General features: G+C 42.8%; 1 protein-coding gene across 1 annotated transcript in view; it reads right to left on the bottom strand.

Moving 5' to 3' along the window:
- Window positions 1-26,852, bottom strand: part of LOC147020362 (ephrin type-A receptor 7-like) — a 79,889-nt gene that overhangs the window by 7,852 nt on the left and 45,185 nt on the right. The window contains exons 7-16 of the mRNA XM_085895671.1: window positions 25,855-26,017; window positions 25,589-25,682; window positions 25,223-25,284; window positions 22,655-22,786; window positions 21,504-21,689; window positions 21,358-21,419; window positions 20,079-20,288; window positions 19,635-19,784; window positions 19,344-19,537; window positions 851-1,006 (exon numbers count right to left, since the gene is read on the bottom strand). Coding sequence (XP_085751797.1) covers window positions 851-1,006; window positions 19,344-19,537; window positions 19,635-19,784; window positions 20,079-20,288; window positions 21,358-21,419; window positions 21,504-21,689; window positions 22,655-22,786; window positions 25,223-25,284; window positions 25,589-25,682; window positions 25,855-26,017 — 1,409 coding nt within the window. The remainder of the gene's footprint in view (window positions 1-850; window positions 1,007-19,343; window positions 19,538-19,634; window positions 19,785-20,078; window positions 20,289-21,357; window positions 21,420-21,503; window positions 21,690-22,654; window positions 22,787-25,222; window positions 25,285-25,588; window positions 25,683-25,854; window positions 26,018-26,852) is intronic.

Raw genomic sequence — 26,852 nt, 5'->3', positions numbered from 1 at the left:
CTGTTTGGAATGATTTTCAATTTTGTTTGATTACATGCCTCCAAATAAGGAAGCCCACTCCCTTAGGAATGCAGTGGACGTCCAGCAACTGGATGATTCATTTGCAGTCATGCCCTTTGTTTTCCTGAATTATGGAACAAATTGTTCAGCATCGCAAAAAAAAAAAACCCTCAACCCACAAAGCGGACATCTTTGAGTGTTCAGTTTTGTCCTTTCATAGTGGGTATCAAGTTTTATCAGACAAGTATTTGGAGAGGCATTTTGTCCTAACATGAAACCAGTCTCCATTACTTGGTTGACTCAGAGATTAATGCTGCAAGAGAAGGTCGGTAATTTTCCCTTGACTGCCCTTTCAACGAGAAATGCTGCTGGTCGATTGTACGCTGTCTAATTTATCATCACCACTACTCATTCGTTCCCACCTGTGGAACCAATTTCAACATTCTCTTCAAATCATTCCTCCCTCCAGGTCTTCAAGACAGCTGTTCACCACCACCTCAGATGATCTTTTCTGACCAAAATCATGATCTTTTCTACCTCCATTAACCCTCCCAAAGCCCACCTCTTTCAAGTTTCCATTTGATCCTTTTCTGAATGTTTGCTTCTGTGTCGATCTTGTCCACCCCGGTGTGTCTTCCCCTCGCCGACCTTCTTCCCCATGTACCTCATTCATCCAATTCTTCCTCTATTTTGTCCCTAAACCATGCTGTTGGTGCATTTTTGCACCCTGCCCCTCCACCCACCTCTTCTATTTCTACCATTCCTTTTGTTCTGTTGTATCCTGATCCGTTCTGTGTTCTTGCTCTTCCAGGAGCCTCGACTTTATATTTAAAAAAAAATCTTCACTCACTCAAGCGTCATCTGTGCGACAGAGGTCCAGGCCACGTAGCCAGCATTGGTGAAATTCTCCTTGTAACGGCCCATCTTGATGGCCTCCAGCCACTCAGATACTGAGCAGAACATGGTGTATTCTGGGGGTTTACGCTCCAGCAAGGATCCAGTAGGCCTGTCAAGTACAGCGAAATGTAAAAAAAAAAAGTCACCCTCAAATCGCATTTGCACTACACACATCACCACCTCAATCGAAAATGACAGAAATCACAAACTTTTGGTTATAAATCATTAAAATTCTCCCAAAATTGTGATTGAAACCAATTGTCATCCTTATGTCAAACATTCCGTATGATACAATTTCATAATCCTTTGCCATGAGTTTTGAATCAGAAAGACATGTACCACTAAGTTTGCATTCATGTTTAAACTGATGCTGTTAAAATCAAATAATAAATTCCTTTGATATGAACGACCTCAAACAGGTCATCGCAGAAGGCTAAATCGATTCAGCTTGTGGATTGGCCTCGTTTGTGGATTAAACCAATAAAATAATCTGAAATTGAGATTTTTTTGAAGTGATACAATCCTGTCATTGTACTCGTATATGAAATATTCTTTCTTCCACAATAAATGAAAGCATACATGGACAGCAGGACATCTTATATTACTCACCCTACTTTATATATCTAAGTTAAAAGTGCCTAAAGGAACAAGTTAATTCAGCAGTAACAACAATAACAATAAAAAAAATCAGCATTCAATGAGAATGGCACTCGGGAGAGCTCATTCCTCCGCCAGGATGAACGGTTTACATTTTGTATCTCGCTGATCGGTCGGATCTGAATCCTGAATCCTCAACCAAAATCTAATCAGCTTGTTCTTTAAATGTACAATGTCGAGGCTCGTGTAAGAGCTAACACACATAATGTACAACAAGGGGAGCAGGAGACAAGAGGGGCGGGAGAGGGAAGCACTAAACAGTGGGGAATAGACACATGAGATCTGTGGAAGGGAGAGGGATGGGGGCAAGGTACACAGGGTAAACAAGATGGACGCGACAGGGACTTTCGGGTCCTTACGCTGCAGGGACTTTGAGGAAGGAAAGCAGGGAATTTGAAGAAGGTTGGTTTGGGGTGGATTAACGGGGGTAGAAAAGATTGAGGATTTGGATAGGGGACGATAAGAGAGGGTGGTAAACAGCTGTTTTGAAGATCTGGAGGGAAGAGTGGGATGAAGAGAGTGTGGGAGTTTGTTCCAAAGGTGGGGAAAAAGAGGAATGAAAGAGTGAAGGTGAGCAGTGATTCTTGATTTTGAGAGCTTTACCAGAAGGGGGTTGCTGGCTGATCTTGAGCGCCCTGCAGAAATATGGGGAGGACATATCTCAGATGCAGCAAGGGGGGGGGGGGCGAAGCCAGAGACGAGATGGTGGAAGACAGAAAGACGACTGATCTGCCTGCGGTGAGAGTGAGAGAGCGAAAGACAACCTCATCACAGGAGATACCAATGATCCTAAAAGTCTTGGTTTCCACAGCTTGAAGCCAAGAAAGGTGAGGGGCTCAGGTGTACCAAGGAAGGGCTTTGCACGATAGAGGATGCTCAGTCGGTGACTGGCTTTGGAGGCCAGCTTGGAAATGTGGCTTTCCCTGAAATGATCATGGCACATATTGAGACCCAGAAGTTTGAATGAAAGGAATTCTTCAAGAGGATTGTTGAGAAAGTAGATGGGCGTTGGGGAGGGGGGGGGGGTCCATCAGAATACAAGGGCTGATGCCGGCTGGAACAGTTGTTCTTTCATAAAGACGGTGAGAGTGTGATATTTGTCAGGAATGAAAGACATGTTCAACGTTTTGGACCACCTTGTGATTTTATTCAGATCTGCAGAGTGAAGAGGCTGCTGCCTGCCAATCTGAGGGGTAAGAGATGGTATAGCAGAGGGAGGAGTCATCAGCAAAGAGAAAAAGAGGATTTTCCAGAGAGTTGGGGAGATCATTGATGAAGAGGAGAAAAAGGAAATGGACCAGAACACCGCCTTGAGTAACTCCAGCCTGGACGGGAATAATAGATGAAAGAATTATATTTAGAGCCATGCATTAACTGTGCCAGGAGAGGAAGTCAATGAGCCAGGAGTGGAGATTGCCTTGGATACCATAACAAGAGAGTTTGGTGAGCAGTGTAGGATGCAGACCTTATCAAAAGCTCGTGATATGTCTAGGGAGATGGCTCTGATCTCATGTTTGATATTTAGGACCTCCATCCATTTTTGGGAAAGCAGAAGTAGCATGTCCAGGGTTGAGTGTACTGGTCTAAATCCAAATTTATTGTCGAAAATCAAACCATTGGAGAAGAGGAAGGATTTGATATCAGAAGTGAGGATGGATTCCATGACCTTGCTGATGATTGGGAGCAGGCTGATTGGTCTGGAGTTGCAGGGATCAGTTTTTGCACCTTTTTATGCAGAGCAGTAATGTTTACTGATTTCTAAACAGATGGCAGATGACCTTGAGAAAATGAGAGGGTGAATAGAACAGAGAGATCCCACAGAGAGAGTATAAGCAAGAGGAGCAGAGCAGGTTTTTAGAATACAAGGGCTGATGCCGGCTGGAACAGTTGCAGAATCAGAGTCGAGGTTTGACAACAAACTCTCCACCTTGTCAGGATAAAAGGAAAAAAATAGTTCAGGAACAGTTAGGTGCGACTGGGAAAGGTGGGTCCAGAAAGCATTGGGTTTGGGATTCAAAATTTAGAAGCAAACACTGAGTTTAGGCGTTCAGCCTTTTCACGTGCAGTGTCAGATGTGTGGCCATTTGAGGTAAGGGAGTGTATGGTGGGGAACATAAACGAGAAATGAACTTAATTAGACACTATCAGGATTTGGAGGATGGAGACAGGTTTGAGAGTTCAGACTTGAGATTGGAAAGATGTTGTTTTCTGGCTCTCCTGAGGGTAGAAATACACTCGTTCCTAGCTTTGTGGAGGGAAGTGAGATTGCCTTCAGTTGGATTTGCCTTCCATGAGGTGAAGGGAAGTTGTTTCAGGAAAACTGCCTCGCCACAAGCTTCAGTGTACCATGGGCAGGAGGAAAGGTGTGACAACTGAAGACAAGATGGGATAAATCTGTGCATGAGAGAGAGAGCAAGTTTCTTTGCCAGACTTTGCCAGTGAAATGCCAGACTTGACAACGCTGAGGTGGTTCTCTAATAACAGCCAGAGAGATGTCTACTTTGAAAAGCATGCAGTCAGATTAAACGATTAGAGCAGAGGAAGAACAGCAGACATTTTCAGGGAGATTGGTTAAAATCAGGTCCAGAAGTTATGGCGTATCGTTGGTTGAGATCCGGATCGGGAAGTTGACAGATTGTTGTCAGTCCCAATGAGTCACAGAAGTCTTTTGCTGAAGTGCCATGGCAGGTGAGCGAGGTACCCACACCTAGCCAACTGGCATGGCGACAATTAAAGTCGCCACATATGAGGAAGAGAGAGTTCGGATGAGAGGATAGAAGTTGGTCAATGTTTTCAGAGAGCGAGATGTAAATGGAGTCATCACTCTTTGGTGAATGGTATAACACACGTATAAACATGAGGTAGGTGTGGAGGGGAAGCCACAGCCAGAGGTATTCCTTGGGGTGTGGGGGAGTGAGGGCAGTGCATGGAGAGTGATGAATAGAGTTTTTGATGACGAGAGCAACTCTGCCGCAAGGACGAGGCTCAGGTCTGTCATACCGGAGGAGGGAGTAACCAGTGAGAGATACGAGGGACTCAGACACGTGTTGAAGGAGGACATTTTCTGTTAAGCACATTATGTCTGGTTTGTCAGTGGCAACCTGTATGCAAAGTTCTGGCAGGTTTGAGCAGAGGACCTGGACATTTGAGGGCCACACTGTTGAGGAAGAGGGAGGGGAGGAGGCTTTGGGTGCAGGAGATGGGGGGTGAGGTGGAGGATATGATAATGGAGAAGGGGGGATGTCATGGAGAATTGTTGACAGGACAGAGTGTGGGGGACTGCACAAGAGCGAGGGAAGACAGCCGAATGAGGAGAAGAAAAGGCTCAGTGGTGATGGGATGAGGTACAGTGGGGAGTATTAAGAGAGGGGCAGAGGGAAGTTGAAGACTGGAGGAGGTGGAGGGATCAGATGCGAGAGTGAGGACAGGTAGTCCGTGAGCTGGAGCCCCAAATTTCAGAGATCGGTATCAAACGAGGCGCAAAGCGGCATGTCATTTTTTTGGTAGGTCATAATGTTTAGTTTCGGAAATCGCTTGCTGGCCCTTCATGCAGGTTCGTTTTTAAGCGATATCCGCTAGGGGGCGCTAGTGGGGTGTAAAAATAACAATTCCTTTTTTCGTGGTATTTTACGTCTATTCATATCCTGCATCTTATCCAATGCTCGACTGGGGTGATTTCCAATTATAAAGTCGATAAATCCTTAAATTTAGAGTGGAAATTAACTGCAAATGAATTGAATTTCAAACGTTTAAATACGATTTTCTCTTATTTCACTGCACGCAGCTAATATCCGTTTTGTCAAGTTTGTTTTACACCAAAATATATACATCTTTCTAATATTCTTGCTCGTTTGTAAGTAGAAATATTGTCGGAAATTGGAATCTGGCGAGAGTGAGTTGATATTGATATATATAAGGATATCTCTCCTGCAAATGACGTTGCGGTACCAAGTGCTTCTTGGCCCTGGTCGACGGCATGGCCCTGGTCCATAAGATGGGTGGTGACAACCGAACATTTGCAGAAGTTTCCGAGGAGCTGTTCCAAACTGTCTTGCAGACCTACCCAGGCAGCAAACGCATAGACGTACTCTTCGATCGGGATTTCTCCATCAAGAATGCAGAACGAGTAAAGCGTGGTTCATCTCAAGGAGTCCTGTTTTCGGTTATCATCCCAACACATAGGATAAAGAACTGGAGGCGTTTGTTAGCATGTTCTGCTAGCAAGGAAAACCTTACCCACTTCTTCGCTCAGGACTGGCAGAATAAACAGAACAAATTTGGTGGGAAGGAGCTGTTCGTGACATATGGTAGCAAGTGCTTCAGGATTACAGAGGATGGAGTCACATTGGATGTTCATTGGATGTTCACTTGCTTCAAACCAGGAAGAAGCTGATACGCGGCTATTGTTGCATGCAGCTCATGCCGGGAAATCCAAATTCAAGTCAGTCGTCATCGTGTCAGAAGACACTGATGTCTTGATCTTGTGTCTGGCATTCTGCAAGAGGATACCGTGCAGGCGATACATGTGCATCGCTGTAAAGGGCAGGAACAGGATACTTAGCATTGACAAAATGGAAGAAATGATGGGGGATGAAGTTTGTCTGGCCTTGCCTGGTCTACATGCATATACTGGATGCGATACGGTCAGTGCCTTTTCTGGTGTTGGCAAAATCAAAGGGTTGAAGCTGATGTGCAAGGAAAAGGTGTTCCACGATACTTTCGCAGCTCGAGGCGAAACCTGGTCCCTCACAATTGACATGTTGTCGGCACTGGAGTCATTCACCTGTCGCCGATATGCAGCCAGGACTCCCGAGACGGGAGTGAATGCCCTGAGGTTCAGCATGTGGCGAGCGAAGAAGGGGGGAGTCGAGTCTGGACAACTACCTCCATGCAAGGACTGACTGGAACAACATGCACATCGAGCAAACTATCAGTGTGCAGCCTGGCGACGGAGCTTGGAGGCCAATCCTGATGTGCCAGCTCCTGAGCCTGGGTATGGCTGGGTCGTTGTAGACGACGGCAATCTGGATGTTCTGTGGATGAGTGAGTGGTCCACCTGCACCACAAGTAGTACTAGAGTTCATGTCATGCAAATTCCGCCGTGTTTGTGAACTCCCAACCTGCGAATGTATGGTCAATGGCTTGAAGTGCACAGACGAGTGTAGGCTGAAAGACTGTACCAGTATGACAGATGACATAGAGGACAACCTTACCGATGGCTATACTTCAGATGAAGAATCTGACAGTGGGGAAGAATAAGTGCAAAGTTCACAATCAGACAGCTGTTATCATTGCCTCCCACTATGTTGTATGTAATTACCGATGAAACGTAGTAGTGAACATTGTATTTTCGGGGTACTTGTGGCTAATTACTTATATTATGGCCACAAGTCTACAGTGTCAAAAAAGAGAAAGATCAAGTCTGGTTTAGTCTGTCGTGCGTTCCGAATCATATATTTGGGGCCTGTTACATCCCCCCGTCGGATTCCCCATGCTTTCAACACAATGTTTTTGCGACCATACATGAAAAATGCATTAACGAAGAAAAGGTATTTATTATGGGCGACCTTAATGCACGAATACCAAACCTCAAACGTTTTAACTCGCAAAACGGTTATTACACAAGAAACCCAGACACTAGATCAAACCAACACGGTCAAATTATTTTCGATTTGTGCAAAGAGCTGAACGTTCAGCCTATAAACCACTTTAATAATAACAACCTTCACTGTGACGGCGGGATGACATTTCGACAACGTAAGATATGGATCTCGCAATTAGACTGGACCTTGTGCTCTCCAGAAAGCATCTCGTTAATGAAATCATTTGAAGTTATTCGAGACGAAAATCTCCCGACTAATCATGCAGTCCACGATAGCTCTTCCGTTACAACTAGAATGAACAGCGATCCGTCTTCCGTTACAAAATTTTGCCACAAAGTTCTTAAACAGATTTACGACTATTGATTCTTAACAAAAGTAAAATTTTCCATCTTGACTTATAGCATACCGCTCTATGAACACTACGAAATTCAGTTTATATTAATGGACTACTACTATATATCTATTTATGTCAGGTCAGGTTCGATCTGTGACCTGCTACAGGTACCATGTAAACCTGTACTAACCTGTTCCATGGTCAGGTTGTCGGCGACTAAACCGTCTCCCCCACCAGGTTTTCTGGTGAGGAGGGTGTTTGGATATGGACACCCAGCAGGATTAAAAACAAAACCTGTCAAAGGGCGGAGGAGCTCCTTGTGAGCCAACGGCCATCCATATCTAGTGCCCAACTGTGTCTGCGGACGTCCTCCTGCAGTTGGGTTACTTTTTATTAGGAGGTTGGTGGCAGGATTTGCACTCCGGCCACCGTAAAACCCTTCATTCCGCAAAACGCAAAAACGCAAAAAAATCTGAAAACCCACTCCGTGGGAGTACCTCCTGTGCAGCTTCCCTTCGCAGGGCAGCTCACCGGATGACGGGATTGGGGCAAAGCTTTCGGGACCCCCAATCTTTGATAGGAGGGAAACCACGGGGTAACATCCCTGGGTCAGATTGCGGGAGAGTGTGTTGGAGTGGTGCTGAGGTGTCGTCCAGCAGACGGCGGTCTCCTTGGGTTAACCTGAGGCGGTCCCTTCGGGTAGGTGCCTGGAATGTCCTATCCCTAAGAGAGGATGATCACCTGTCTCTGTTATCATCTGAGCTCAAGCGTTTGGACATCGGGATTGCAGCTCTCTCTGAGGTTCGGAGACCGGATTGCGGCGAGATAATGGTGGGTGGTTACACCTACTATTGGTCTGGTCGCTCTGATGGTTACCATACCCAAGGAGTTGCTGTAGCTGTGTCCAATAAGCTGACCCCAATGATAATTGAGGTAACACCGGTCAACGAGCGTATTATGAGATTAAGGATTCGTCACTCCTTAGGTGTCATTTCTCTGGTCTCTGTTTATGCTCCGACTGAGGCGAGTGATCTCACCGTGAAGGATGCATTCTACGCCACGCTCGAGTCTGTGGTTGATCAGTGCCCCAGACGAGATACACTTCTAGTCTTGGGGGATTTCAATGCATCGACTGGAACTGATAGGGACGGTTATGAGGTGTGTGTTGGTCCCCATGGGTCAGGAACTATGAACCAGAATGGCACTAAGTTCCTTGACTTTGCAAGAAGTCATGGACTTAGGGTGGCTGGTTCATGGTTTCAGCGCCCACAAGCTCATCGATGGACTTGGTATTCCAACGCTGGTGGTGTGGCAAAGGAGATTGACCATGTCCTCATTGACGGTCGTTGGAGGATGATCCAGAACTGCAGGGTCTACCGGAGTGCTCAGTTCCTCAATACTGACCACAGGCTTGTTGTAGCAACTCTAAAGCTGCACCTTAAATCCTGGAGAATGGTACCACCCAGCCGAGGCTGGATGTTGCCAAGCTCAGGGATGAGAGAGTAGCTGAGGAGTTTGCGAACAGGCTGAGTGGACACTTGGGGGGTCTGGGTGCCTTGGGGGGTCCTGAAGAGTTGTGGAGCGCCTTCAAGACCACCGTCCTTGATGTTGCTGGTGGATGCCTTGGAGCTCACCGCAGGGCAAAGAAGAATTTTGTCTCTCAAGGGACACTGGATACCATTGACCAGAGTCGCAGGGCCAGGCTGAATGGCAGAGCTGAGCTGTTCAGGGAGCTGAGGCGTAAAACTGTACGTGCACTGAGGGTGGACAAGGAGGCCTATGTGCGAGGAATCTGTGAGGGGTAGAGCATCACCTGTGGACAGGTGATTCTCGTCCCGCTTACAGGGAATTCGCGCATTACGTTCATCCAAGCCCATCCCTCGGAGCACTACAGTTCGAGCAGAGAGTGGTAGGCTCTTGACAGAGGAGTCTGAAGTGAAGGCCCGCTGGGCCGGTTACTTTGAGTGGTTGTACCAGGCTGATCCCCCAACTGTCGAGTTGGACGTCAAGGGTGTTACAATCCCTGTTGCTGACCCTCGAATCAACTGTGGTCCACCTACGCTTGTGGAAACACGGGCTGCGGTGAACCAGTTGAAACGGGGCAAAGCTCCAGGGATCTGTGGCATCCATGCCGAACTTCTCAAGGCTGGTGGAAATGCTGCACTCGTGTCGTTGCATGCAGTTTGTGCTCTGCTGGAACACAGGCATCATCCCAACTGACTGGAAGAGGGGCCTTGTTGTCCCTCTCTGGAAAGGGAAGGGTGATAGCCAAGACTGAAACAACTACCGAGGGGTGACGCTGCTCTCAGTGCCGGGCAAGGTCTTTGCTCGGATAATTCTCGATAGGGTTCGCCACCATCTGCTTGAGCACCAGCGTCCAGAGCAGTCAGGCTTTACACCAAAGAGGTCAACAATTGACCGTATCCTTGCACTTCGTGTCCTCACCGAACGCAGACGAGAGTTTCGGCAGGGGCTGCTTGCAGCCTATGTTGATCTCTGTAAAGCGTTCAATTCAGTGAATCGGGATGTCCTCTGGAGGATTCTTGGTCTTCGTGGGGTGCCAGCAAAACTGATCGATCTGATGTCTGAACTCTACTCTGGTACTGAGAGTGCTGTGAAGTGTGGTGGTACCATCTCTGACTTATTTCCAGTTGTTACTGGAGTTCGTCAGGGATGTGTACTTGCCCCCACACTTTTCAGCACTTGTATGGACTGGATTCTAGGTAGGATGTCAGAGAGATCAAGTTGCGGTGCATCGTTTGGGAATGTCAAGATCTCGGACCTTGACTTTGCAGATGATGCAGTCATCTTTGCGGAGACTTTAGACATCCTCTTGGGGGCCCTCGAGGTGCTGAATGAGGAGTCGGAGCCGTTGGGATTACGGGTTTCTTGGGTCAAAACTAAGATCCAGGCTTTCGGTGACATCTTGGATGCTGCTGTCCTGTCTGTGTCTGTTTGTGGTGAGGATGTTGAGGTCGTGGAGAGATTCACTTACCTTGGCAGTGATATTCATGTCTCTGCTGGCTGCGAGTCAGAGGTCAATAGACGTCTGGGTCGGGCCTGGGGAGTCATGGATATACTGGATCATGGGGTGTGGCGCTGCCGGTACCTGTGCGGGAGGATGAAAGTCCAAGTCTTCAGGTCCTTGGTACTTCCAGTCTTGCTCTATGGGTGCGAGACTTGGACTCTGACCAAGGATCTGAGACAGAGACTTAATTCCTTTGGTACCAGGTCTCTTCGGAGAATCCTTGGCTATCGCTGGTCGGATTTTGTGTCCAACGAGCGGTTGCTGAGAGAGACTCGGATGAGATTTGTTACCTGCATAGTCCGTGAGCGTCAGTTGCGGCTGTATGGACATGTGGCTCGTTTTCCTGACTCTGATCCTGCTCACCAGATTCTCTCAGCGAGGGAGTCTCATTAGTGGAGGAGGCCAGTGGGTCGACCACGTGCCTCATGGTTGCAACAGGTTGACCATCATCTCAAGGAGATGGGGATGGGCCCGGCATCTGCCTGGGGGATGGCCAGACGGAGGCCCCTGGAGTACCGGCGGAAAGTGGACGCAGCGACGTGCTGTTCTGGCACATGCTCCCATACCTGACCTGACCTGACTATATATCTAAGATACGTATACTTTCATGCTTTACCCTCTGTATGTGATGGTGGTCAATAAATAATAATAATAATAATAATAATATTGGACAGCGGCAGTATGCTTTAACATATTGTGATGTAGGCGTGACATTTTCGATGCTGACTGCAATCAACGGCACTTTTATTTGGCACAGACTTGCCTCTTCCCATTTCAGTTTGCAAATCGAGAAAATGCCGACTAGTATGGGCTCCAGTCGAACTTCTGCAAAATCGGTCTCGTTGATTTTAAAGATATTGGAGAAAAAAGCATTTGAAGATTGAAAAAGTAGTTGATTATCATTAAATAAATTACATATATAACATAATTACAACATATTATTGTCATCAAAACACAAATTGATCTTGACAGTTAGATAATATATACATTTTACTTCGCAAACCTGCAAATAAAAAAATAAAGAAAGAAAGCAATGCCACCCGCAGGGTGACCCATATCTTGCCAAAAGGTGACCACGTGTGACTTCTTTAAGGTCACACTGAGGTAAACAGAGCTGCTATCCACCAGGAGCGACTCCTTGAGGAATTTCTGCCTACGAGAGATTCCGATGAGAATCGTTCTACAGAGTAACCATGAAAAATATGCTTTTGCCTCATAACGTCAAGAAATGACGTCATAATGTCTCAAGCTTGACATATCTAGAAAGCACTCATCGAGGTGTTCAATTTGAGGTACCTCACGATATGGTTTCTAAAACTTGAAAATTTGACCTTGGGGTCAAATATGTTTGACCTTAGGCTTTAACCATGAAGGTCAAGGCCAATCGCCACCAAAAATTAATCAGCTGAGCGCCAGACCATGAACTATATTCCCATGAAGTTTGAAGACTATCCGATCAAAATTACTCAAAAAATAAGGGTTTCGTCGACTCCCCTGATTTGCGACAAAGTGACCTTGACCTTTGACTTTGACCTTGAAAATTTTATATGCTGAAAGAGACCTCTATAGGCCTCTGATATGCGAAGCTACAAAAATTTCCAATGATAACTGTGCTCTGCAGAGTGATTTATACGTGATTACAGACCAAAAAAAACAAAAAACATATGAAGGTCAAGGCCAATCGCCACCAAAAATTAATCAGCTGAGCGACAGACCATGAACTATATTCCCATGAAGATTGAAGATGATCTGATCAAAATTACTCAAAAAATAAGGGTTTCATTGACTCCCCTGATTTGCAACAAATTGACCTTGACCTTTGACCTTGACCTTCAAAATTTTGTGCACTGAAAGGGACCTTTATAGTCCTCTGATATGCGAAGTTACAAATATTTCCAATGATAACTGTGCTCTGCAGAATTTTTTATACGTGATTACAGACAAACAAACAAACAAACAAAAAAAAAAACATACAAGCTGACGAACATATCTTGCAAAAACTTCGTTTTGGCAAGATAAAAATCGGTTAGTTTGACCCTCAAAGAGCGCCCCCGAGCGGATAGCGCCTAAAAACGAACATGGATGATGGGCCAGAAAACATTTTCGTGAAATATAGGTTATGTCTCACCAAAAAAGTAAGGTCTCCCTTTGCCCCAAATTTGATACTGAATTTTTGTCTAGCTCACAGACTAGAGGAAGAAAAAGAGGGGGTAGAGAAATCACGTGGTTGTGGGAAGTGTGAGGTGACAAGTGAAAAGATGTAATAAAAATATATATATATATATATATATATATATATATATATTTCAAGATTAGGAAAGATTAGGTAAAGGAAAGGTTTAATAAAAAATTGTGAAGGTGTATGGTGAATGTGGGTCGGCAAACGTAGAAGGAAGGATAGATCAGCAAAAGAGGAAGGAGGAAGAAGAGTCGGTACAGGAAGTCACGTGGTTAATTGGGGTATCAGGTGAGAATGGAAAAGGTTTTTCTACCCTCGTCAAAGGATTCAGAGAGGGTATTGCATTTGGGTCCGTTTGTTACTTGGCGAAATCTTCGATTTTGTCAAGTATGTTGGTCTGTTCCGTTTGTTGGTTTGTTTGTTTATTTTTCCGGTCATCTACAGCCCAAACGGCTGGACCAGTCGTTCTTAAATTTTTACACCTGATGGGCAATCCACCTGAGACGGTCCGCGTCCAAACCCCGTCTTAATCGGACTAAACGTCACGACGTGACGTCACACAACGTGAAAACACATTTTTGGACATACCTCAGTGACCGGAAGTCGTAGCAACTTCCGGTTGACGCCAAATTAAACTTCATTCAAATATCTAAATGATTACTAAATGCATCTTATTATAAATTACGTATAGTTTTCGCAAGCGTATGATGTCAAAGTTTTGCCTATTGACGTCATTTTTAAAAAATATTTACTCTCGTGGGCAGCTGAAACTACTGAAACAATCGTTCTCAAATTTTAACACGTGATAGCCAATCTTGCTGAAATAGTCTGGGATCAAATCACGTCATAATCGCACTTAACGTCATGACGTTACGTCAAAAAAAGGTGAAAACAAGCTTTTAAACATAACTCAGTAAGCGGAAGTCGTAGCGACTTCCTGTTGACGCCAAAACAAACTTAAATGGAAGATCTAAATGTTTTAAAATGCATGTTAGCACAAATTACGCACAGTTTTCGCAAGCATATAACATCAAAGTTTTTAGCTATTGGCGTGATTTAAAAAAAATTCTATTCGTTCTTCAGGTCACAATTCTTAACCAATTCGGATGAAATTTTAACAGCTGATAGAAATCCACAGTGCAAAAAGATATGTGACTTTTGGTGATGTTCAAGATCAGGATCTGGATTCTGCATCACTTTATATTATCGCCCATTAATTATAAACCAATGGGAAATTTTGTGAATTGCACATGGCTATTTCTCAAACAATTTTGCACTTATTATATTGAAACTTATACTGTCTATTTATGCATGTAATATTAACATGTGTACAAAGTTTGATCGAAATTGACCCAAGGTCAAGGTCAGGGTCACCCAAAACATGAAAAACACACATATAATATAAAATACAACAATTTTGTTTTACAACATATTTCAAACCTGATAACGGGATTGTAAAGCTGGTTGAAAAGCAATGTTCCTAGGTATTTTCAAATATTCTCTACGATCAGAATGAAGGCAACAAGCACCGATGATAAGTTTTTGAAGGGGGCCCTGTGACCTTAAGGGGGCCCTGCGGCAGCCATAGAATTTTCAAGGCAGACGCAAGGTGCACGCACGGGGCCCTAAGGTGAACGTGCGGCCAGACGGACGGTAACGAGTGGGTTATTTTTTTTTTTTTTACCAGTTCTTTTGTTTCAGCTTGTCGAATTACTACGGCGAACGTAAAAATGAAAAAAGTTATAACTCCGCGCTATAATTCCACGGCGACCCTACGGCCTGTAAAATATAGCCATACGGCGTAGGGCCACCCTGAGGTCACCTCAGAAACTCTGTGGCCGCCACACGTTTCTGTCAATTCAGAGGGCGTACGGACGCCGTATCCTCGCCGTAGAGCAAATGTGACTTAGGCCTAAGCACGATTTTTCATTTGTTTGTCTGTCTGTCTTTCTGTTTGTCCGCACAGAACTTTCGTGTTTTTCTCCGCAACCGCTTGTCAGATTGAGACGAAATTTTCACCAATGGTGCGACTCTTCATGTAGAATGTTTCTATGATAATTTTGACGTCATACGTCATGTGGTATGGCAGCTATATTGGAAAACCGGAAAAACTTTGGATCTTTGTATCTCACCAAGGAAAAATTTGAAACTTGGTGCATAGCAAGTACTCCTCATGGGGAATGAGTGTGATTTTTTTTTTCTGATGTAGAGGTGCCCTCGTTATGATGTCATAATTGCAGATGTAGAATGCCACATCCGATCAGTATGAAAAATTTTAAGGGTTGTCTTGGGATAAAATCCATCCATCCATTGGGACCATCTTCTGTGCAGAAAATTGGTGTTGCCTCAGCAGTCTCCTTGGCTATTGGGCACAATATTGGATGGGTCACCACTCTGACACAGGATACCAGCAAGATGGCATTCATTTTGCCGACCTCGGAAGGATGATAGACAGAGTCAACCCAACCTGGTATTAATTCAACAACCGAGAGGGATTTGAATTCGGGATCCGAGGATCCCAAACCCACCACCCCAACCATTAAGCCAACACCAGGCATGGGATAAAATGGTCCACAGGAAAAAAATTATGACGTCATTGGTTACGTGTTTCGGCAGCCATATTGTTTACAAAAAAAAAACCCTTCAAAAAGAATCTTCTCTGAAATGCCTGAAAAGATTGAGGCAAATCTTTACAAATATGACCGCCTATCCATGAGGAACAAAGGAGTCACACATGTGACATAGGTCACATGGTTTGGCAGCCATATTGAATTTACCTGAAAAACTAGAAGAATACAACACTCAAAAGAAGTCTTGGTGAGGAGATTGCTATTTTTCTTGTTTGTTATTGTATGTTTTTACATTTGAAGACATTAAACAGAGGGTATAGTTGGGAGTGATGGAAGGAGGGTGGAGAGAAAATTGGAGAAAATAAAAACTGACGAGCCAAACCCGCGCTCCGCGCAAAGGTTCTAAAGTGAGTGTTCGTTAGGACGTCAATATATCCCATGTTCACAATGTGATTTACAGAATTTCTTTATCTACAATGTTTCTTGTTACAGTTTTTGTGTCAAATTCACCTTCTGAGGTAGTCAGCATGTGCAGAAGGGGGTTTTACATTGCAGACGCTGTTTTCTAGGAATGGCATTACGCCTCTCAGTGGTGACGGTCTGTCGATGACAGACGTAATGATGTCAGCGAATGACCGATGATGTCATGACATCATTACACCTCTCAGTGGTGACAGTCATACATCGCCATGCAAACAAATGTAAAAATTAGAAAATCGCCAAAAATTCCCAAACCAGTCCATCTGGCGCGATCTCACATCGCCGATGATGTACATTAGACCACAGACCACCCGCATGCCGAAAGTGGCGACAATACGTCTGGCAGTTTCAGAAGAGATATGTCCACAAAATATGGCTTAGTGTATTAATATAACAATGGTAAAAAGGAGAAAATACAAATAAACTCGATCGTGCACATAGACGGGAAGATGGGTAGGCCTCAGGGAAACCCAATATGACAAGATCAACAAAAGCTCCCCCCAAAAAACAAGTTTTGAAACAAAACCAAACTAAGAACACACAATAAACAGGAAGGCAACAAAATAAACAGCCAATACGCGACAAACAATGACCAGAAATTTATCTTTGAGAAAATCGACAGAGGCCCCTGGAGAGAACCAACCATCGCCCAAAAACCAGAACCGGAAGTCAACAGGAGGTTGTTCTTGTCACCTATCCAACTCATTCACTGAGTTTTGTCTAACAACTCTTGCTCAACTTTTTGAGATATCACAATATATATATATATATATATATATATATATATATATATATATATATATATATATATATATATATATATATATATATATATATATATATATATATATACTATCTGTCCTATTTGGCCCCACCTCTCAATGGTGACAAATCACTTAAAAATTCGAATATCCGGATCTGGAAATTTCACCAAAATCAAATCGATTTGTCCACATCACACACCCAACCTCTCCACCAAGTTTCATTTGAATTCGTCCACAACTTTTTGAGATTTGGTGTTATATATCATTTTTGGCTCGATCTCTCAATGGTGAAAAACACTTTTGAAATTCTTGTAGCCGGATCCGGATCTTCATCAAAATATAATCAATTCATCCTTGCTAAACACTCAACCTGTTGCCCAAATTTCCTTGAAATCCATCCACAACTTTTTGAGATGTCCTGCTCACAGACAAACAGACAGATAAATAGACGGGTGAAAACATAACCTCCATCCACCTTCTGCGCTGGAAGTAATTTCGGCATTTTCTGGAATGAATATACTACAGAGATTGTAGTGCATCGATCATACCAATGGGTATCCAAAGATTTGAGCAAATGCAGCTGGGAATGCAATGTCCATATTATTACAAGAATACATAGCTTTATTTTTAGATGAGGAGTATGGGGCATTTGTCTGCTGTGACATACATTCTTATCTGATTTTTATGGCATAATATGCCCGTGCCACAATTTCCTTGTCCTGTGGTCTCTCATCAAACTTCCATGACATGTTATCACCTGTGTAACCCATATTTATGCTTGGCTGCGCTATAACCTGTCATTTGCTCCTTGTGCCTGGCACTGCTCACGGTATAGTGCACTCAACAACTTCCCTTGGGCATTACCCATTCCCATTACCAGGTTTACACAGCGTGTCTGAGCGTGCCATATGAAAGATCAGTGGTATTTTCTCCATAATCACTTTCTTGAAATAACACCTACACATGCTTTTTCACAATGTTATTTTTTTAATTGTGTATAACCTTCAATAAGAACTCATAATGCTGGAAGAAAATCTTTATACTGAGGTTTTTTATTTTTTATTATTACGATAAAAAGCGTTGGCTCATGGAGGAGGTGTTGAGACAAGGTAAAAGACAACAAAGTTAGAGTGCAACAATGGGGCAACAGTGATGCAACAAGCAAGGGAATAAATGAACTTGAGAAGAGGAGAGAGTAGGAGAGAGAGAAGGAAACACAGAATCCTGCAAATAAGGGGGTTGTGTTTGGAAGGGTTAAAAGGGGTAGAAAAGATTAAGAGTAAGGTGGTTTGACATGAGATGGTGGTTTACCATTTGCTTGAAACCCTGGAGGGAAGAGTCTATGGTTTAACAGTCTCAGGGATACAGTTCCACAAATGGGGAAAAGAGGAACAACAGGGTAGAGATGGGTGAGAAGCCTTTTTTTTTTAAAAGTAATGTGGCTGAAGCTTACTGAAAGCAGGTGTGTATCCTGGGAGAGCTGATGAGAGTCTGATAGCTGGAAGAGCAGATGGAGTAAGACCGGAGAAGAGGTGGTAAAAACAGAGAGGCTTCCAAACTGCCGGAAATGTGAGAGCAATAGGCCTTTTCTTCAGCGCCTCATTGCGGGAGATTCCAATAACGGTGAATGCATTCAATTCCACCAAATCCGGGAGAGAGAGATTTGATACTGGAGTGCCAGCCCACAGGAGAAAGCAATACTCCATTGAGCTATTGAGAAAGACATTCTGAGCTGCGTATAGCTCTGATTTTTCAATGAAAGTCTTGGAATAGCAAGGAAGGCCAGCATGTGGCTGGATGTTGAGGCCAGCTTAGCTGTATTGTTGACCCAGATGAGGTAATAGCTGTTGATGAAGCCTAGACATTCAGGAGATTGAACCTCTTCCATACATGCATACAAGGTTTGTAGCATTTCACACATACATTTTGGACACTTCTTGTACACATGACAAAAATTATTCATATAAAATTGATTTTGGTCATCTCCAATCCATATCAACAAAATGATCATTTAAATATTGTTTAAGTGAGAGGAAATTGGTGGAATTGTAAAACAACAAGCACCACCGCCTAATGTGTCATTCAGCCCTCTCTTTTCTCACTTCTCCCCAATGCCCTTACCCTAATTATTCCCTCATATCGCCTCTTCTTTTGTTCCTTTTCTCAATTTCTATTTTCTCTATTTATATCCCCCACACCCACATTACCCTCTTTGTGCATGTAACATGTACTTCACCCCTAATCTCAAACAGCTGCACTTGTATGCATGTAATCTCCTTTTAAAGTACAGTATTCTAAAGACAGGTCCAGACCTAAACAGTCTAAATTCTCTCCTATCAGAACAACACTGCTCAACAAAACCCATTTTTCACATTTTTGGAAATTCATAATTGTATTTTCTGATCACACAATTTAAAATCTATACATTTAGTTTCTCTTTTGTTTTAACCGATATTAAATTGACTCTTACTTGCGTACATGAACGACTTCATTGAAAATGTGCCAGTACTTTGTTTCGAGACGTCCACTCACTTTAACACAACAGCTGTTCGACATGAAAACCTTAATGTTATGTCTCTCCATGTTACCACTTGATATGGTTGTATTCCAAGGAATGACAAAGTCTTTTGTTTATTTCACAAGGCCTGGCTGGTGGAAACATGACTATGATTTTGTCATGTGTACACTTTACAATAACATATTTACATATTTTCAGTGAATAACGTAACATAAGAAATGTTTGATATATAATTAAGTTGTTTCTTTTTTTTTGGCATATTTGTGTAATGCCTTTGATCTGACTGCCTTTCATCTATTTTTATCCATCTTACCCCTGAGGGGTTCCAGGTGGGGCCTTCAGCGCAGCAGGAGTCTGCAGGAGCTTGTCCAGGTAAGCGAGCAGCTCCATAAAGCTCGGCCGTTCTGCACGGTCTTTCTGCCAGCAATCAAGCATAAGCTGGTGCAGAGCTATTGGGCAGTCCATGGGAGCCGGTAACCGGTATCCCTCTTCAATCGACTGGATCACCTGCAAAGGGTTTGATGCCCTTTAAGCTTCCAGCACATAACTCAACAAAAAGGAAAGCACATTTCCCCTCATCGAGGCAATATGGCTACCAACTCACGTCCTGATTATTGATATCCCAGTATGGCCGCTCCCCATATGACATCACTTCCCACATGACAATTCCGAAGCTCCACACGTCGCTCGCTGAGGTGAACTTGCGAAAAGCGATGGCCTCGGGTGCCGTCCAACGGATGGGAATCTTGCCTCCCTGCTCACCACCGTAGAAGTGCATAATTTAATCTTGTATCCATAAAAATTAGCAATAGATACTTGAAAATGTGCACAATATGGTCATCCAAATACAGAGTATCCTTCTGCTGAAAATAAATAAACATAACCAGACAATTACATGATTGCAAGATAAGATTAAGTTCGATGAAAGAAGTGCTTCAACCTGATGAAGGTTATTAATCTAACTCATTCAATTTGTCAGACCGGAAAGGGTTAGAAGTTTAGTGTGACGGCTCAAATAAAAGAAGATTACATGGGGTCTGGAACATACATGTGTGGTGTACACGGCCTGTGGGTCATCTTCAAGACCCCTGGAGAGGCCAAAATCAGAAACTTTGCACATGAGGTTGCCATTGACCAGTACATTGCGTGCGGCAAGGTCACGGTGGATGTAGTTCATGTCGGACAGGTACTTCATGCCGGCAGCAATCCCGCGCAGCATTCCCAGGAGTTGAATGACTGTGAACTGCCCATCGTTTTTCTGCAAATAGAAAATAGAGAGCAAATTAATGGGTTATACCAAGAGAAGCACAAGAAAGAGAAAAGAAAAACTGATTTAAAATGACTACAATAATAAAAAATGATGTTTTATTTGAGTGACCAGACTTGGTGACGTAATGGATAGTGTCCGTGCTGAGTCTCTGGGAGGTCGGCAATTTGAACCATGGCTGAGTCATGCAAAAAACTTTTGAAATGGTATGTGCTGCTTCCTTGCTTGAAGCTCAGTGTTTATAAGGAAAAGAACATGGACAAACAACCATAGGTTGGTAGTCATATCACAGGCTTTGATGGACCTTCTGGCATCCTCCTATATTGACGTATCTTGAAAGGAAACTCATATTTTATTACAGCGCGTGCACTGTATACAATTGCACCAAGTTTTTATCTGTGCTTTTCACAACAGGCTAAACTATATTATGAAAATACATCTAACTTGTATCATTCTCCCCTTTTAATCGTCTAGTCTGTGTTTGCTTCGCATTCGTCCAGGACATTAACCTACTGTACAGTTAACAATGATAAAAACACAAAATATCACATGGTATCCTTTTCAAGAGAAGGCCTATGCACCAAAACCACAAGTGTATAAATTTTGCTTGCAGATGAATGAAATCAGATGCAAATGGAACATGGGCCTGTTGTGTAAACTTCTCAATTCTGGCACCTGCGATTCCTCGTATAATCATGGGGTGACTTTTATTTGACCCCTGGGGGTAACTTCATTTGGCACACAACATTCCCAGAGAATTACAAATTGTAACAGGTTGTTAAGTGCAAATCGAAAGCAGCCTGCACCGATGAGCAAAAGGGGGAACGATATATTACAGAAATAGGAAAATAAAAGCAGGATGGAAAGAATGGATGGGGAAAAGTTGGAGATTCAAAAATTCTTCCATGTGTGCTTTTGAAATAAGTAGATGGCTGCAAGGTTTGCAAAAATAATTACAATGGGAAAACGTTTTGGAAGACAAACAATAAATGAGAGAAAGAGACAAATTGCTTGGTGTTGGCAGCAAAGGAGCAAGAGAAATATTGGAATAAAGTCGTACTTTGAGAAATGAGTCCAACGATCCATTTTCCATATGTTCCGTGATGATCATCACTGGTTTACCTAAACAAAAGTGACAACATTAACACTCGGTGATGAAACTGCTTGAGGCAGTTAGGGTGATTCCTGTCAAAATGCCTCGCTTACTTTTGGTCACGACACCCTCCAGACGGATGATGTTGGGGTGCTCAAACTGTCCCATGATGCTCGCTTCACTCAAGAAGTCCCTCCTCTGCTTTTCACTGTAACCCGCTTTCAAGGTCTTAATGGCCACAGCCACCTCGGGCTCATTCGGGATTCTAAGTCGGCCACGGCAAACCTCACCGGATTCGCCTGGTTGGAGACATTGAAAACAGCAAAGCAGGAAGGCGGTGATTCGGGTAAACCAAGAGAGAGCAATCGACATTCATTATGATGTTGCCACAAGTTATGGAGATCAAAGGATGGAAAAGGTAGTGCATCAGGGAAAAAGCGCGGTCTGTCATTTCACCAGCAACAATATGATAATCGTCCCCAGTTTTTCGTAAAGTAAATAAAAACCAGATGCTAAATTCAACCTGGGCAAGAAACAACATCAATGAGTTGTTGCATGCAATTTTCTCGAATACATAAGGTAAAATAACATTTGTGGTGAAACATGTTGATTCTAATTCTGAATAAGTTAGGGTCAGGATTGCTTAAATGAGAGGTTGCTGATTGTGCAAGTCATTGCTGAGTTGTGTGGATAATGGCCTGTCTGTTGAGATCAAAGAATTGCATCAAGCCGCTAATTTGAACTTGGGACCCTGTGTGAAATGGCAGGAAAGAGAAAAGAGGATAGTGGGTGGAAGTAAGTGAAATATTTACACATATATGGAAGTTTTTTTAATATAAAAAAAAACAGAAAATAAGATTAATTTAATGCCCTCTTGTCCTCAAAACCTTAGCTTTGGAGTGCGTTTTTTATGTTCTTGAATAATTATTCATGAAAGATCTCCTTAATACTTCTGTTTACAAAGAAAATCTCGAGATATATTGTGTGCAAAATAATATCCAGAGATGAAGGAAAAGGCATGCCTGCAATTAACAAAATCAACAGTCTAATTGCTGAGGACCACAATATCTTTCAACGGCATCAGTGGGTGTTTCGAACAAGAGAAATAAAAAAAACACAGCTGTTTGAAAAAGATATAAATCTGCGGAAAGAAATAACAAAATGTTGTCCTTTTGTTTTTACAAATGTAAGTTCATTCTGTGATACTTCATAATTTCCACCTTACTCCCAACTCTCCACCTCCAGCCATACACCCCTTTATTACCTGACCCGATGACCTTTTCAATTGAGATCCATGCTGCATCGATCTCTCGGGCAAACTCTTGTACAGCTCGGGATGGATCTTCGTACGTGAATGGATCCACGTAAATCCTCTTTGAAGCACGTTTGACTTGCACTGAAAATCAAGAATATGTAGAAAATAACACAAAATTTGAATACCATTGTCATTCCGAGGGTATGTTTAAGGTGTTGGGAAAGTCTCTCTAGTTATTGAGCTTGGTTTGATTCTTAAAAGAAAGGAACAAGGTTCAAATAATTGCCACGTTGCTTTGTATTATTAAGTACACCATTCATTAAAGGACCTGTTAAGCCAGCTGTCTCGTTTAGATTCCCTTGTGGACAATAACAATTAGAGGGTGTCTTTTGAACAAGACGAAGCTCTTTTGTTTGTACCACGGGAAAATAATCCTTGGCTGCAGTTTCTCAGTGTAATACAGTTATATAAAATGCTTTGGCTATTCGACCAAAATATATAACTGTGTGTGTGTATTTTGTTTTAAGGTCACAAAATGACACCAAATGGAATATATTAATTCAGAAAAAAAGAGTAAAAATATTATTAGTGAACCATTCAAATAAATACATTTCAAAAGATGTTCAGTGTTTGTTTGGAGTTATGAGTGAGCACTGTGGAGCACATGGGGAATCTGTTAAAAGGACTGTTTATGTCAGCAATAAATAACATCTCGATTCATTGGTGAGCAAAATGGATGTTCTGTGTAATGCAATCAGCAAGGTAAGTTGTATATGACTGAATCTATTGTTTTATATTAGAATATGCAATGTGCATTATGAATATACAGTGTGATAATACATTAAACCCTTTACCAAGAAAGGTAAACATTTAAAGATAGACATTTTGAATAGTGAGGTTGCTTTGCAGGGTTGACTGTCTGGACACAGCTGAGGTTGTGGATCTACCGATGTAGAACCCTGGCCGTGGTTGTGGGGACACAGACATGGTTGTGGACCCACTTTTTGCGCTGAAACGGTCAAAACCTTGATAAAGAATGGAGGCTAGCTGATGATCCTGATTGTCAGAAAATCGATCAATTTACTTACAGATTAATAAATAAGGTTCTTACTTTTAGTAAATAACTATTTTGAGGCTTGCAGTCAAAATGAAGTTAGGTGTAGGGTGTTGTAAAATTGGTATAATTTACATCCTTAAAATGTTAATATAATGCTTTGGAAATGGTCATTACTGTTCAATAAATGATGACACTTGTGAGGAACAGATTTGTGAAAAAAACGATGTGTGTGTGTGTGTGTGTGTGTGTGTGTGTGTGTGTGTGTGTGTGTGTGTGTGTGTGTGTGTGTGTGTGTGTGTGTGTGTGTGTGTGTGTGTGTGTGTGTGTGTGTGTGTGTGCATTTAATATTCTAGGTTTGAAAAAGTGGCAGTAAAGTTGTAACAATATTAATTAGTATCCAGTCTTGAAATAGTTACTTGTATTACCAAAGTGGTACAAAAAAGTAACTATGCACAATAACATGTGAGCAGACTTTTGAAATGATAAAAGAAGAGCCAATATGCAATAAGGCAATTAACTAAGGCTATAGGAAAAATAAAAACAGACTCTGTGGCATAATGGTTAGAGAAACAGTGTCCATCCGCTCTGAGTCTGGGAGGTCGTAGTACAAACTCCGGCCGAGTCATAACAAAGACTTTTAAAATGTCACATACTGCTTCTCAGTATTTAAAAGGATTGAGCATGGAAAAATAACACTAGTTGAACAATGGCAAACCAACCATTATAAACATTGCTGAGAAACTTCTTCGGCAGCACCGATGCTCTGTAAAGAGTATGGTAAAACAAATCAAAATAAATAGGATTGGCAATAGTTGTAGTGAGGCCAAATAAGTCAGTCCTGTAAGGATTTAGTACTTAACCCTCCAACATTTGTCACACATCAATACCTTGACATTGGGCAGCGAGGTCTTCTTTGATATCTAATGCTGAAACAGATCCATCCATCTCTTCCTCTATATGGTTATAAATTAATCGACTGACATAATATTTGTTCATCTCTACACACACACACGCTCTCATGTACAGCTTGTGGCTGCTGGTTGCATCATTGCAGAGGGATGTGGCTATGCCACTGATGCAGTGCCCCTATTACCAGTAAACTGGTGCTCATTTTGCCGACCTCGGAAGGATGACAGGCTGAGTCAACCCCAACTGGTGTTAATTCAGTGGCAGACAGAGCTGAAACTCAGGACCCGAGGATCCTAATCCAGCCACCCTAACCGCTACGCCAAAACCGGCTTTCGTTTATCTCTAAATATAAGCTTTGTGCTTACCTCTTCTTTTTTTTACTAGTTCATGTCACAATCTTCCTGTGCCTGTTCATTTTGTCCACAAGTCATTCTATTTCTTCAAGGTCAGCTCCCGTCATTATATCATCTAATCTGTACAGCTTTCTCTACAACCCCACTATTATGTCAATCCCATGTCTGCCTTACATGAGAAATAAATCTTTATGAAACAGGACATTCATATTAAAGCTATTCTCTTGGCTTTATGTGCTCCAGAAAACATCGCCATACCTTCACCATTTATGGGGTTTTGTTCCTCTTCATCCTTGTAAGTAGCCATTCGTTTTGTTCTCCTGAAAACAGCAAAGAATCATGTTGCTAAGCAAAATGCAATGCAAAAGATAAGACGTCTGACACAAAAGTTTCACTTGAAAACATAGCCAATCAAAATATTTCAGCTGAAACGCATATTTTATGTTTCGATGTTCAGTGATAGATTTTGCATTCGTGGTGTAATTGACACACACACACACACACACACACACACACACACACACACACACACACACACACACACACACACACACACACACACACACACACACACACACACACACACACACACACACACACACACACACACACATTTAAACACACCTTCTCCGAATGCACACAAAGATTCCGATGGCAATGGCAAGAATTGTTGCCGCGCACACGGCAAACACAGCGACGTGGCTCGCACTGTTTTCCACTGCAATGAGATTGGGAATGTAGTAGCATTTACAAGTTTAGGTGGTGTGGAGAGAGTTATTGGGTTCCTCGATGCATTATGTAACTAAACCTACTGGGAATCACCACTTTTATGGAATTTACTGTATGAGCATGCCATTTAGCTAAAGCCATTCCTTCAGGATAGTACTTACCAGGCATTGCCATGTTTATGTCCACAGGCTCGCTGTAACGGCCATAGCCTGCTGCCGTGCGGGCACGGATTTCAAAGCTGTAGACAGTGTCTGCTTTGAGATGAGACAGTGTAATTGAAGACGTTTTAGTCCGCACGATGAAAAATCTTTTCTCTCGTAGTGTCTGCATGCATCGAAGATAATTATGATCATAATGGAAATGAGTATAATAATAATAATAATAATAATAATAAACCTCAATTTTTATTCCTGATAGTTGTCCGGCACGGACCATCAGAGGTGTACAGAATAGGGATAGTACAGATGCATCGCAATTGCATTTGATCTCTCTAGTCTGGATTTGATTCCCAACCCGACCATAAAACTGTCAGATTGGTGTTTTGCAAGCGAGGTGTTATCACAAAATGTGCCATCCCTCGGATGGATGTCAAACAGGGTGTCCTGTTTGCTAGCATTGTTTGGTGGATGTTACAGACCTCATGGAGAAAGGTAGGTGAGCCATCTCGAACACCCTGGACAAATTACAATTTCTTGTACCTGCAGTCAAATGTCCAGCAATATTTGGGCCATAAAAACTGGCCATCCCCACCGGAAGTTGATTTGAACCTGGGCTGGCTATGTGTGTTTTCTTACATGTAGCTTCTTCCACCAGTCCTTCTCTCGATGCCAGTCCAAGATAATTCAAAAAACTTCTGCAGTTTAGGATGCTATGGATCTCTTAAAATAAATATGATTTGTTCTTTTGTTTGAGAGGTTTCATTATATTCATCATCAAATGAGCCTATCTCAGTCCACTGCAGGACGACAGCCTCCCTCAACCCATGCTGAGGCATTTGTGGTTGACTTGACACATTTGCAAAGAGTGGTTTGGCAAGGGTCAGGGCAGGAATTCTGGAATTTGGCCACGATGTTGATGATAACCCTCTCACTCTTCATCAAAAGCCACCATGGGATAGATTCAAAGTCCACCATCAGCAATTAATTTGGCATACGAGTCA

The sequence above is a fragment of the Eptatretus burgeri genome, chromosome 9 (assembly GCF_056783735.1).
Source record: "Eptatretus burgeri isolate ZD-2024b chromosome 9, Ebu_testis_v1, whole genome shotgun sequence".
Taxonomy (NCBI): domain Eukaryota; kingdom Metazoa; phylum Chordata; class Myxini; order Myxiniformes; family Myxinidae; genus Eptatretus; species Eptatretus burgeri.
This window is presented reverse-complemented; position numbering and strand designations above follow the sequence as displayed.